The sequence below is a fragment of the Amblyomma maculatum genome, chromosome 3 (assembly GCF_055883805.1).
Source record: "Amblyomma maculatum isolate TAMU_Amacu chromosome 3, ASM5588380v1, whole genome shotgun sequence".
NCBI lineage: Eukaryota > Metazoa > Arthropoda > Arachnida > Ixodida > Ixodidae > Amblyomma > Amblyomma maculatum.
In genome coordinates this window covers 173,373,604-173,387,112 of record NC_139346.1, presented here as the reverse complement: position 1 = coordinate 173,387,112, position 13,509 = coordinate 173,373,604, and the positions used below count along the sequence as shown (strand labels likewise).

The 13,509-nt window shown below is 44.9% G+C and overlaps 1 protein-coding gene across 2 annotated transcripts in view; it reads right to left on the bottom strand.

Moving 5' to 3' along the window:
- The window catches only part of LOC146196969 (uncharacterized), an 84,815-nt gene that overhangs the window by 20,022 nt on the left and 51,284 nt on the right, over window positions 1-13,509 (bottom strand). For both annotated transcript variants that reach the window (XM_084598681.1, XM_084598682.1), the window contains 4 exons: window positions 8,209-8,347; window positions 4,894-5,009; window positions 4,157-4,276; window positions 930-1,133 (listed from right to left, as the gene is read on the bottom strand). In XM_084598681.1, the coding sequence (XP_084454807.1) occupies window positions 930-1,133; window positions 4,157-4,276; window positions 4,894-5,009; window positions 8,209-8,347 (579 nt within the window). The remainder of the gene's footprint in view (window positions 1-929; window positions 1,134-4,156; window positions 4,277-4,893; window positions 5,010-8,208; window positions 8,348-13,509) is intronic.

The following is a 13,509-nucleotide window of genomic DNA, read 5'->3' as shown; positions in this document are numbered from 1 at the left end:
ACAACTGTGCGTAAGCCCTTTACTCCAAGGCCCAGAAAAACAAACATGAAGAAAACGAAACGGTCACGTGAAACAACCCCTGGGTTCACCTGCTGCATAAAAAATTACTTTAAAAAATCACTTAAAAAACGACAGCTCTTTGCTTGAAAGAGCAAGAGAAGCCTTGCTGACACACTTATTGTCCGTTGAAATAAAATACGATTCCACTAACTCTCTCGTTATCTTCGCTTTGTGGCGATATAAAATCTTAACACTGTCAAACTTAGGAGTGCACTTCTTCTTCTCCTCCTTCATTATTTCACATGACTGGCAATGTGATATCAGAAACGTTTTGTCCTTCCCTCTTTCCAAGTTGTTCCAGTGTTCCAGTGTATTAATAAGAGACTACAGGAACACTGGAACAACTTGGAAAGTGGGAAGGACAAAACGTTTCTGCTATCACATTGCCAGTCATGTGAAATAATGAAGAAGGAGAAGAAGAAGCGCACTCCTAAGTTTGACAAGGTTAAGATTTTATATCGCCACAATGAGAAGATAACGAGAGAGTTAGTGGAATCGTATCTTATTTCAACGAACAATAAGTGTGTCAGCAAGACTTCTCTTGCTCTTTCAAGCAAAGAGCTGTCTTTTTTAAGTGATTTTTTAAAGTAATTTTTTCTGCAGCAGGTGAACCCAGGGGTTGTTTCACGTGAATGTTTCGTTTTCTTCATGTTTGTTTTTATGGGCCTTGGAGTAAAGGGCTTAGGCTTAGTTGTGAGTCAGCGCTTGTACTGTGGCTTTCTTGTTTCTTGTCCCTTGTCTTCGTGTTCGCGCTGTTTATATTAATAAAGATGGGCACAGAATAGGTTAAATGTCGGGCGGAAAGAGATGTAGTAGTCGAGAGTGGGAAAAGAGAAAGAGAGAAGCAGAGAGAGAGAATGGAAGCGTACCTCTTCCATCTTCTTGTCCCATTCTCGGCGCACCTTCTGCGCCTGGCGCTCGGTCTGTCCCAGGTTTCCCTCGAGCAGGCGCAGCTTCTGCGTGAGCTCCTGGAGCTGCTCTTCGACCAGCTCGCGTCCCTCCGGTAGCTCGGGGATGGCCCTGGGCTGGGACTTCTTGCTCGGCTTGCGCAGCTGCTTCTGCAGGGTCTCCACCTGTGTGGTCGCAGTTTGTTGCGTATGCGTCAATAGAGAGTTATAGCATGGCGAGGTTCGCAATCCGTTACCGTGATCCGTCACCGCGCGCTTCACTGCGCATGCTCAGGTCTCTTTCAGGGGGCCAGATGGCGCCATATGCTGAATGGCGGCACGCTTTCCTACCACGTCGGGACCACTTCAGCGCGTAAGCACTGGCGGCACGCGTTAGCGGGTCACAGTGGAGGTTTGCGGCAATGTACATAACTCTATTAATAACCGAAAGCAAACGAAAATATATTATGTGCTACAAGAAATGCCACGATGGGGGGTGCGGTATGGTACGATACGGTGCGCTGTCGTCCAGAACCTTCACCTACCTGAGCTACTAGAAATTCGGAAATATTTAATGCGTGCTGATATGCTGATGCCATACATTATGTGGGCTGTTATGAATTTTCTTCCACAGAAATACGGCCGTCGCTGAGTAGGATTCGGGTCCAAGAGAGAATTCAGCAGCTGAGAGCCATATCAGTATATTACCACGGCCGGGAGAATATAAAAAGCTTGATTTGGGAGTTTTCTGGTTACTCTGGTTACGAAATGTTTTCGCAAGAGCGCTAAAAGACGCCAAAAATTGTGAGAGAATACAAGGGGGGGGGGGGGGGGGGGGGGGTTCCAAGGGAAGGAAAGCGTAGCAGGGGGCGGCAGAAAGTTAGGTAGGCGGATGAGGTTAAGAAGTTCGCAGGGGTCAAGTGGATGCAGCTAGCACAGAATCGGGCTAAGTGGAGAAATATGGGAGAGGCCTTCGCCCTGCAGTGGGTATAGTCAGGCTGATGATGATGATGATGATGATGATGACGACAAGGGGTGGGGGCGGGGGGGGGGGGGAGTGAGAATACAAAGACGTGACGAAAGCGGCCAAGGAAGAATATTACCTGCTAGTTTTGTTGTCTCCTTGTCTCCACAAATTGTATATTAGCACGAAATCATTAGCCCGCCGTTTAATGCCTAGCGATTTCAAGACAATAAAGTGAAAATAGGCTCCGGCACCTGTTCCGAGTTGTTTGAAAACGGAGTTTGGAGATGCTTCTAGTATATGGGGCATTTCCTTCATTCACAGTAACTGCCCTTCCCCTTTAGGTTTTAGAGAATTCGCTTGCAGGCCTTTAAAGCGGAAACAGCTGATGCAGCAAAACAATTTTCCTTGCGGGTTTTACGGCTAATCATATATCGACCGCCGTTAGAAATGAAAAGCTTCGATAGATGTTGTACGAAGAGATGTATGAACAGTACTCACAGCTAAGCTGATGGAGCCCCGCGGTTCGCACTGGCGCAAAGGGACGCTACATTATTTTCCCAGATTTCCGCAGCTGCATAAATATTCTCTTTCCCGAGGAGCAGAAACGAGAATCGCCAGCGTACCTGAGCCGCATGCATATTACGCCTTGTGTAACGTAATCATTAATAAATTCAGTTTTTGTTTAAAGGAATATGCCCTGCCTGCGTCGCTCCTCTTCTAATGTGGTTGCGGAATCGTTTTAAATGCCAAAATCCAGTCCATCCCTCCCCCGGCTTAGATGTTTTTAAAAACTATTATATGTTTCTGAACACTCTCCGCCGTTTGCGATCGTGGGCTTTGCAGTCTTACTTCATAAGCTTTCATTCATTTTTTTTTATTGGCCCTCCTATATGAGTGCGGGTACTATACCAGGCCTTGCTCGAGCTTGACGGCATTAATTTTGTATCTCTACCTCAATTAATTTCGGCGGAGGCAAGTTCGGAGAGTTTTCTCCCAATCGATCTTGCTAACTACGTCGTCGGCTGCACCCGTCACCCATCCATCTGACCGCGAGAAATTATGTGGCTTTAGTGAGCGTCTTTTAGTGTGCGTTTTTTTTGCTCGTTTATTTTTTCACTCCAAAGTTTGGTATTGAAAGTACGGACAGAGGAACTGCCCGGGGGCTTACTCGTACCGAAAGAAAAGTTAATAATTGGAAACAAAAAATAAACAAACAAGCATGCACAAAACCCTTACCGTCAAGAAATATAAAGCAAGCATGTCTCAATCAATCAAGGAGAGCAAGTAAATGCTTTTTTCTTTCTTCTTTATTTTATTCGATGTTTTATTTAGCCCGGATCAAAGAAAGTTTTCGTTGTTCGCGGCGAGTCTAAAGAACTCAAAAAAAAAAAAAAAAAAAAAGAGGTGAGGCAACCACGGCTGCACGAAAATCTTGCGACTCGGTCCCTGGGGAAGTATTGGAGGTTGCGTTCAAAACAATGAGGCATTCCCCGCAACAACAATGCCTCGGGGCAACAAGACGTCCAACATTGCTCACACGCTCTGTGCTCCCTCCCGGTAAAAGCATGCAGCGTCCCGAAAGCTTCACGCTTAGCAGTACATAAATTGCGAGTAGAATTCAATTTTATTTTGCGAATTATTGCGCGCGTCACAACTGGCGGACGCATGTGCCACATATTTCTCGTCACTCATTGAAAGGCCCTTCAACAACTAGCATCATTCACACACAAGCATTCGTTAGAAGCAGGTGAGGACATGTTTGAGGTCATCCTGTGTGTAACCCTTAACGGTCTTTCAGATTCCGCTATGCTGCATGGCATTAGAGAGGCAGAAAGGTAGTCCTTCTCGAACCAACGCGAAAAAATGAAGCTGCCTAGTTCTGAATCAAGAGAATGTAATGACTTTCAACGACTCCCGAGGCTTACAATTCTCATGGAAGCACTGCGCAGGCGAAGCCAGAACAAAGCGACCATATCTCACTATGGCGGACAGCTGATGAGGAGGCGTACCCGAAAGAAAACATACGAAGTAGCTGAAAGAAAACCGGCTTGTTTATTCAGTTGCATGAACCTTTCATTGCGAAAAAAAAAAATGAACAAAGCTGAATGGGCTTCTCATTTCGTCCCTCGGGGACGCATAGGTGAACACAGAAAACAGCAAGAAAAGGAAACCCGCTGAAACATGCGTGCGGGCATTTTTTGTGCGCACATATAGACGGTAATAGATTGTGCGTGCATCTAACCTTGAGTTCAGTGGATATCTTCCGCTGCCTCAAGTGAGTTGCCTTGCGCAGCGCCTCCTGGTGGGCCATGATGGAGGCTTGTTCCACTTCTTCGACGTCCTGTGACATACCCATAGACTCCTGCGGCAAGGACGTACACGAAAAAAACAACAAAAAGTTTATAAGCTAACACGAAGGTTATCGCGCAGTTAAGGTTAAAATCTATCTTTCTTCAGCCATCCTAGAAAGTGTGCATTCGTCTCAATGTGCGACTTCGCTGTCTCGTCTTCGCATCTTAAGTTTAGTCACGTGACACCCCCACCTTGTACTGTCGCTCACATGTTTCCATTCGCATAAAACTATAGGGGCTAGAATACAGGGTGTCTGAGGAATATTAGGATATTGGAAAGTCCTTTTTATGAAAAATAGATGACGACATCGAAGGTTTAGAGAAAACACTGCAACTGAGTCTTTGCAAGCAGCAGTACGGTGTGACAGAGTTCTTTAACCAGTGGTGCGATAGTGGTGTCAACGATGTAGGATCTCGCAAGTATAATGGACTACTCTTAGTTTCATCCGCCCTTCAATCGGCACACAGGAGATGAACCCCATTATGCTCAGGTGGTTCAAGGTACGAAACGAAAGACCGGCTCAACTTTGCGTCGAAGAAAAATAACAGCACCTTGGACATCAACACGAGCCGAATCTCTTTTTGAGTGAGGAGTATTGTAAGGAGAAAGACACGTAAAAATACTCACATCTCCTTTCTTGAGTTTCTTGCCGTCGGATTTCTTCTTGAGGAGTTCGTCGAGCAGTTCGAGAGTTTGCGCCAACACGTTTTCATCGAGCTGAACCTTGCTCTGGGCTCCAGTTGCTGCGAACATGGGACGGGAAAACGACGGCGGGGGATGAAGGTTGAAAAGCTCTCGAAAACAAACGAGTCCTAGTACGACTCAATGGACTTCCTGCATTTGCGTCGGAAGTCAGCTTCAGAGTGTCGAAACGACGCCAGGCGCACGGCGCAGGCTTCACGCATTATCTATACACACGAAGGACGCCTTGCGAAATCCGAGTTCCGCCCTCAGAGCTTTAATATTGCTGCCTGGCTCTCTGCGGAGTAGAAAAATGTGCTGCCTGGCTCTCTGCGGAGTAGAAAAATAGTGCCACAGAAAATAATGACGGGTAAAGCTTGCACTTATCGTCGTCGCTTTATTTTCTTTGGCCTGAAGGGCATCTGGGATGTGCACACGTATGGTGAGTTGAGAAAACGCTTGATTTAGATCGACGATAGGATACAGCAGTGCTCAACGGAGACCATCCGTACATATTTCTCTCTCTCTCGTTACCCTCCTTCGCCTCATTCATTTCTTCAAAAGTCATCTCAGCTGACTAGCCTTGCCTCTCATTTCAACCTAAACTAGTTAATCCTCACTCCTATCTCCCTACTTTTTGCATGCAAGAAAGGGAATTCCCGGGAGGCCTAATTTAAAGGGCTCAGTTCGGAACCGTCGACAACAAACGCTAGTTCATCAAATTTACCTTCATTTGGCTTACAACGGAACGTTTGCATTGTGGCGATAGCAACTGATTGGTACAAACTGAAGGAAAATGAACAGCACCAATGACTACCTCATTATGCTTGTTCCGCATCCACTCGTTTTGAATCTTTAACAGGAATAGCTGATCACCGGAAGTTAAATACGTGTTCACAAAGAATAAAGTGTTTACAAGAACTGAGCAGACTTAATCTCGATATTTGCAAGTGGCATAGTAGGGCGGTTCATATTGTAGTACGATGCTTATCCATATCTCAGGAGAAAATTTAAGCTTAGATCTTTATCGCACAAATTATTGTTTCTTCCGTGACTGATGTGGCCGAAAGCAATGACATGGTGGGTTAACTTGGGGTTAATCATACATTACTTAGCACATTCATTAGTTATGATTTCTAGTGCTTCTTCCTGACTTTCTATTGTTTTGCTTTATTCGAACGGAATTACCTCGGTGACATGTTTGTGTCCTAAGTTGACGGGAGCGACACATAGGACGCCTCGCTTTCACCATCATGTAAGAACGGCTCACATGACCTAGGGTTAGCGTGCTTGAATCGGGGTTTCGGGTGTCCCGGTGGGTTCTAGTGGACCAAGTTGGTAGCTTCTGCCGATTCGGCCATCACATATGGTCACGCGAGGTACCACAATTACCCTTCCGGCCAACCAGTGCCAGGCCCTGTGACCCGCCAGCTAACCTATCTGGCAGAGGCATGTTTGCAGAGATCTTGCATACATACATACATACATACATACATACATACATACATACATACATACATACATACATACATACATACATACATACATACATACATACATACATACATACATACATACATACATACATACATACATACATACATACATACATACATACATACATACATACATACATACATACATACATACATACATACATACATACATACATACATACATACATACATACATGCACGCGTGCATGCATGTATGCAGCGCCATCTGGGCGGGGTCAAGGCCTGTGATAGTGCCCTAAAAACGGACATTAAAAGACACAATTGCGATACTAATTATTCTCAGATTTGCTCCTTTTCAACGATTACAAGCAGTACTGAACTGCGTTAAACCTCCTTCTTAAGTCGTGTGCGTCCAAACAATACTCTATTTGGCCCTTGCAGGCCGCCAAAAAGTTGCGATTCCATATTTTGTGTACCCGCGACGTTTCACTTATAGTTGGTGCGACAAAACTTGCTTAGTTCTGCGAATAAGGAGACCTTTTCAGATCAAGACAGTTTACTGTTTTTCGAATTAGATGTACTGCGACAGAGATAATATTGACTTCGGCCATAATTTTAAAGCGAGACCTCCGACGCCCCAATCCAGAGCGAAACTCAGCCCTGTTGCGTCGCTGTGCGATGCCGTGTCACGAAAGCCCTGATTCGTCGACAAGGCCATGACGTCATAGCCAAGTGCTCTCTCTCGAGAAACCTTTAGCACCAGGCAGTGCTCACATTAAATTTGACGTCAAGTGTGGCAATGAAGTGAATAAAGCATGATGCGTAATGCAGATTAAGAGTTGCCGCAGGTCCCAAATGATTTAACCTTAGGATTCCGCTTTAAGAAAACTGTCAATATCTGATTTCAAGTGGCATTCGAACCAACAACTCGCTGATTGCGAGTCAGAACCGCTACCGAATAGGTTACGGAATGCCCGCCAGAAAAACAGCACGTCACTGGTTGGTGGTGAAGTGATGGTGCAGAACTTAATAATAATAATTAGTTCACAGGAAGGGAAGTACTTTGCTTTGGGCTAGTTGGTTCATGGTTGAAGTGGGTTATGAAGACGGCGCGAAAGGGACGAGGACAAGGAAGGAACACCAAAATAACAGGACAGGCGCCTGTCCTGTTATTTTGGTGTTCCTTCCTTGTCCTCGCCTGTCCTGTTATTTTGGTGTTCCTTCCTTGTCCTCGTCCCTTTCGCGCCGTCTTCATAATCCACTTCAACAGGAAGGGAAAAGCGCAGTATCTGTCACACTTACTCTGTGGACACCTGAACCGCACCGTAAGAGAAGGCAGGAAGGTGGGAGTGAAAGTGGAAAAAGAGAAAGAGGAGCCGTATTTGCGGGCTACGGAGTAATTTTGATCACTTGGGGACCTTTAAAGTGCGCTGACATCGCACAGCACGCGGACGCCACTTCGTTTCGCCTCCATCGTAACGCAGCCGCCGTGGTCGGGTTCGAACCCGGGAACTCCGGCACAGTAGTCGGGCGTCTTACCACTGCGCCACCCCCCGGACCCGTATTCCGAGTTTGCGTCGTTTTCACAAGTGTCGTTATCTAAGTGACCTGAAATCATATGATTGGTAGAAATGCTGGAACAGGACGTGGTACTGACTTCCTATTCCGGTGTTTCCTCCATTCAGGTGATTTGAGGTCAGGGAGATAACGACACTTCTGAAAACGACACACACTCAGAATATGGACCCAGAATAAAATGATAATAGCGCTGGACATTGTACGGCGCTCTATCCCGTCTCCTTACCGGCGGGGAAGCTGGAGCATCCTTCGAGGTTCAGCCCCTGAATGCTGAGCGAGCACGCTTGCGTCCTCCGCCGGAGTTCTTCGCCCCAGGACTGTTGCTCTTGCACCGTGTCGGCCGCGAAACACACCGGCGCGCTCTCCTGAGGGGAAAAAGAGGCGTAGTTTCAGCAATGACGAAATTCGCTGCTAGCAACATAAATATACAGGGACTAGAAAGTCTCCAATAAGAAGCAAGATAAGAACGCAAGCGGAAAATAACGCATAGCGACGTGCAAGCGGTTGATATGAACTTGTCTATACTCCGTTTCATACATCAAGTGCAACACTACCAAAGCTACAGCGCTTGTTCGCGCTCTCCGCTTCCGCGATAAAAAATAGTACCTGCTCTTGACGAGAGAAAATAATAGTTGCTTTGTCTGCAAGCTTAATACATTTTACATTTGCCATCAACTTCATAAAAAGCACCTTATTTAGGGAGAAAAGGTCGGATTCGGCTAATTTGTATGTTTTTTTATGTCATTTTTGTTCGTGCCGCGTTTTGCTGCCCCGCAACCTTGCCAGCTGTGCCACCAGATGGCGCTGGCTGTGCCCTCCGCGCTGCGCATCCCTTTTTGAGAAAATGGTTCATTGGTGCGCATTTTTTCTATAAGATCCACTTTGTGAAGATGTCTAAGCATGCGAAGCATGTTATTGCAAACGTGTATGCTCGGAATAGAGCCCGTTTCGGCAGGAACCACTCGCCTACAGAACGAGCGCGTAGTGATACGCCTCCTGTTTTTTTTCTTGCGGACTACTTGCGTAGCTTTCGCTGTGTTGCACCTGATGTATGAAACGGAGTATAGTTTGAATGGCTCATCGTCTAGCAGGCGTTCTACCACTTAATTGCTTTATGGGATGCGTATTTAAAAATATTCAAAGTATTTAAAAATTGTCTTTTTTGACATATGAAGACGGCTGCTTCTGCACTATTGTACCAGGACATCATAAAGCAGGTTTATAAGGTTAACCGGCAAGCTAATTAAGCCCTTTTTTATAATTGGCTTTTGGAGTTTAAAGTTTATTTCTTTATTTTACAAGAAAGGGGAAGCCAAGGCAAAAGGCGGCAAGCCTGACTGGGCCTTGGCTCCCAAAACAGATAACAACAGACAACAGCACACACCTCTAGTGTGTGTGTATATATATATATATATATATATATATATATATATATATATATATATATATATATATATATATATATATATATAAACATTATGCAGCACTTACATAGGATATGTAAAAGATATGAATACATGAAGTATTCATTGGATATACAAATCAACAGATCACGCTGTCAATAACATAAATATTTGCACTAACAGCAAAAAATATTTACAAAAAAAAAGATTACATATGAGAAAATACAGTTACTACCACCATCGAAATTATAGGGGATATTCATTTAAATATTGTTTTACGTTCTTTTTAAATACCCTAGGTGCCACTGAAAATTCCACATTTGGTGTGTTGTTGATTAGGGATGACACCTGAGAAGTTAATTTCTGTTTTCCATAGTTGGTTCGAGTAATAGGTACAAGTTTTTTCGTGTTTCGTTTCATTTTTAGTCTACCGCTAGTAACAGCAACATAAATTTTTAGAATTGGGGGAAAAAAAAAAACGGGATTATCCTCAGGGCTGTGGCTTAAGAGATTTTATATACCTCGCGCGCGAAGACGCGTGCTTTCGGAAAACCGCTCTCTAAGCACAGCGCCCAGCGCCGCTAGTCAACGGCCAAGTGTCACGTAACCTTCGCTATCCTGAGTGGGCTGGAACAGCAAGCAGCTTCGAGCACCTCAGCGCAGATGGGACTGAGAAAGTGCCGTAGCAATGCGCCATTGATTGACGGCGCTGTGCGCTGTTTGGGGAAGTTTAGTTTCTAAACGGCCCGTCGTTGGGCGCGAGATAGCCAAATTTTCTTAGCTACAGTGTCGAGGGTAATCGCGTTTTCGGAAGTTGAAATGGCTAGTACTAATGATCAACTAAAGCTGTCAAATTAGAATTAGACGCGTCACCTGAACTTGATATGGTTAGTGCTAATGATCCGCGAAAAATCTGAAATTAGAATTAGACGCCTAACTTCAGCAGTAGAAAGTATCGGAAATAGGTTTAGCAGCTTATGTATACAGGCTAACATTATTCTCCCTCTTTCTGGTGCCCACTAACATTGAGATAATTGCACCACAGAAGTTGTCTTGGTAACAGTTAAGAAGCCTATTTTCAAACATTAGTAACCGGCTTCCTTGAATCACTCGGTATAAGAGATGCTATAAAGGATGGCATAAAATATGATTTAATTTATGAATCTAGAAGTAGCCATCTAGTGGGCTCCTTGAAGGAAGCAATTTCGGCTGGTGACAAGGCTGGCGTTTTTTTTCCATTCTGAAGTCGAACCTTCTTGGACATCATTGTTAACTGCGAGCGAAGTGCGGAATATTGAAAAATCCTCTGAGCAAAACGTAAAAGGAAATGAACTAATATTCGAATTCATAGGAAAATTGTGCTTCGAAAAATCGTCCTGTATCCGTAACGAGCAACGACTGCCATTGAAAACCATTTGTGACATTATTTAGCAGAAAACTGCAAACGTCACAAGGAAGGGTCTGTGGATATATTGATCTTTATGATGCAACTTTGTGACATGCGAAACAAATTGCGTTCATAGGCAATATTCAATTAGAAAAAAATGCGGCAGCCGAAATTTCTTCGCATATCTCCTCCACTTCCTGAGCCTTGCATTTCAGAAGTCCATCATTTCGACATTTCCTTCCTAATATTCAGGCGCCATAATACTCACCGTATATGTGCTAGGGCAGCGATAAAGCACGCGAGGAAAGTGGTTTGAGATGAATGTTCGAAATGTCAGCTGCGCGATATAAAAAGTAGGAAAAGGAATAAAAAAATGCAAAGACGGGAAGACCGGTATTTGCGGAAAGAAATACGACGGTTAAAATATAAAAAATCACAAACTACGACTAACAAAGGCTGACAGGGCATCAAGTATGAAAAGCTATGGTTCCGAGTGATGAAAGCGAAATGAGAGAGAGAGAGAAAAAAGAGGCCCCATTGCTTTTTATTGCGCCATAAAGGGAAGTCGGGCTCTGTGGAGAACTGGAGGAGTGTAAAAGCAAACGCATGCGATATTCGCCGACGTAGGTTGAATCGACGCGCACATCATAGCTGCCACCGATTTATCTTCCGTGCGGTCCATTGCCTGTGCCTGCTGCAGTGCGGAGCAAAGCCTCGAACGGAGCAGTACGCGAATGGAACTCGTTCAGGCAGCTACGGAGGGGGCGGACTTCTCTTTTACTCCGCTGAATGGACCAGACATGCGCGCATAGTGCTGTGCTTGCTCGCAACGACGTATTCTACAAGCGCAAAAATGCTGCTGCCGATATGCGGCAAAGTTTTTCCGTTGGTGTTTTCAAAGCTCAGTTTTCTGGTATTTGTCGGCAAATATAATTTCTCACGTATGTACCTCCCCCCCCACCCCTCTCTCTCTTCTCTCTTTCTCTCTCTTTTGTTATAATGATAAAACGCGAATGGCATATCTGTGTGGGCAGAAATCATTCGGAGATTACATCGGATACTCTGTGAGCCCGATAATTATTGTATGAGCATTTAGCGCGAAAGGTAAATGATGAAGCACATATTAGCTTGGTCGTAGTATTAAATGCTACCAGCGGTAAACAATGCACAAGAGGTTAGATGACGGAATCGTCATACGAAAAAATATAGGGACGGTTAAGTCGCCGTAGGAGTGGAGTATGCCATAGCATTAGAAATGATGTTGGTGCTGTACGCTTCTTTCAATGCAGTCCCACGGTATAGTCGATTTTGTTACTCTTTATTTTTTAATCTTTAGCACTTATAGTAGGTTTTGGATCCAACATAGCACCACCGCTGTTGGCACCTGCAACTTTACGTGGTCTTATGACGTCGCACATCTCACCGACCACTCAGTGCTATCGGCTATGCCACCTACCAAATTACACCTGCCACAGCACCTGCCAAGTCGGCCATGTCACGTCACGTGGGCTCACGACGTGCACACTTCTACTATAATTCAGCGCTCAGCGAGCAGTTTCCGTGATCTGGTTACCGAAACGCAGAGTACTGATTGGTTTACAGAAATTCTACATTGATTGATTGATTGGTTGAGCGGACCTTTTCTGATCAATAACAGAAATTTGTAGCGGAGAGCATGAAGTGTCTGGTGGGATAGCGGTGGTAGTGGGTCAGTGATGGAAGTGTCGCTTAAATATTGCAGTAGCTAAAACGAGACTCTTTTTCGAGAAACTTCCGGAATTAGAAGCGTTGTTACTTAAGGAGAAGCCTGCTTAAGTTAGAAACTGCTTAAAACTAGCGATAAGAGTGAATATGCTGCACTGAGAAGTGGATATTGAGGACAAGTTGGAGTCTCCCAATCTTGAGAGGTGGGTAAGGCAGCGAAAAATGTATAAAAAAGATCAACAGCACCACTTAATCTAAAAAGAACATATACACCTTCTCCCAACACCCTTGTCTTACCCGTTTCAATTTTTCCCGTTGCCCGAGTAATTCTTTTTCAGTAGCCATCTAGCTACGATACGGATGTGAAATATAAGGATCTGTCCCGGGCTAAAACTGAGTACAGTAGTTGAAATTCAGTGTACTTATTTCATCGTTCTTTTCTTTCTTTTAAAACCGAGAAGCTGAGCGCGCAGCTGCCCCATACCAGTTGCCCGGGTGCGCGCTGCGCGTGGTGCAGTAGGCCGATGGTGGTTTGCAGACGTCACTATGCATGCGTATAGTTGCTTTCGACCACAAAACTATTAATCCTTAAGCACCGGCGCACAAAAAACACGCACATATGTATGGCCCAGCTGTTACCGAGGTGCAGCTGAAAGCTGCTTAAATGATGAGGGGGACATAGCGAAGCTTCACTAACTGTGGTGATCTGGAGTGACAAATGCCTGCCCTCTGCTTATAAAAGGAGGCCACGTGTTCGCGCATGCGCACATGCTGATCCCCAATTCGCCGTAACCAACGCATTGTGAAGCAAGAAGGGATGCGATTGCTCATCGTTAAGGCTGTTGCTGGCGCTGACCTTTAACGCCGTCGCTATTGTCCCAGGCTACACGAATACACTGACAGGGCGATTTCTTTACGAATTTGCCGTGTTTCGCCTGGGAGCCGTCATTCCAAAGAGCCTAAGATTCAGATCCCCGAGTACCAAAAATATACAAAGGTGGCCTGAGCCAAGCTGCAAGCAAATTCCTTCCCC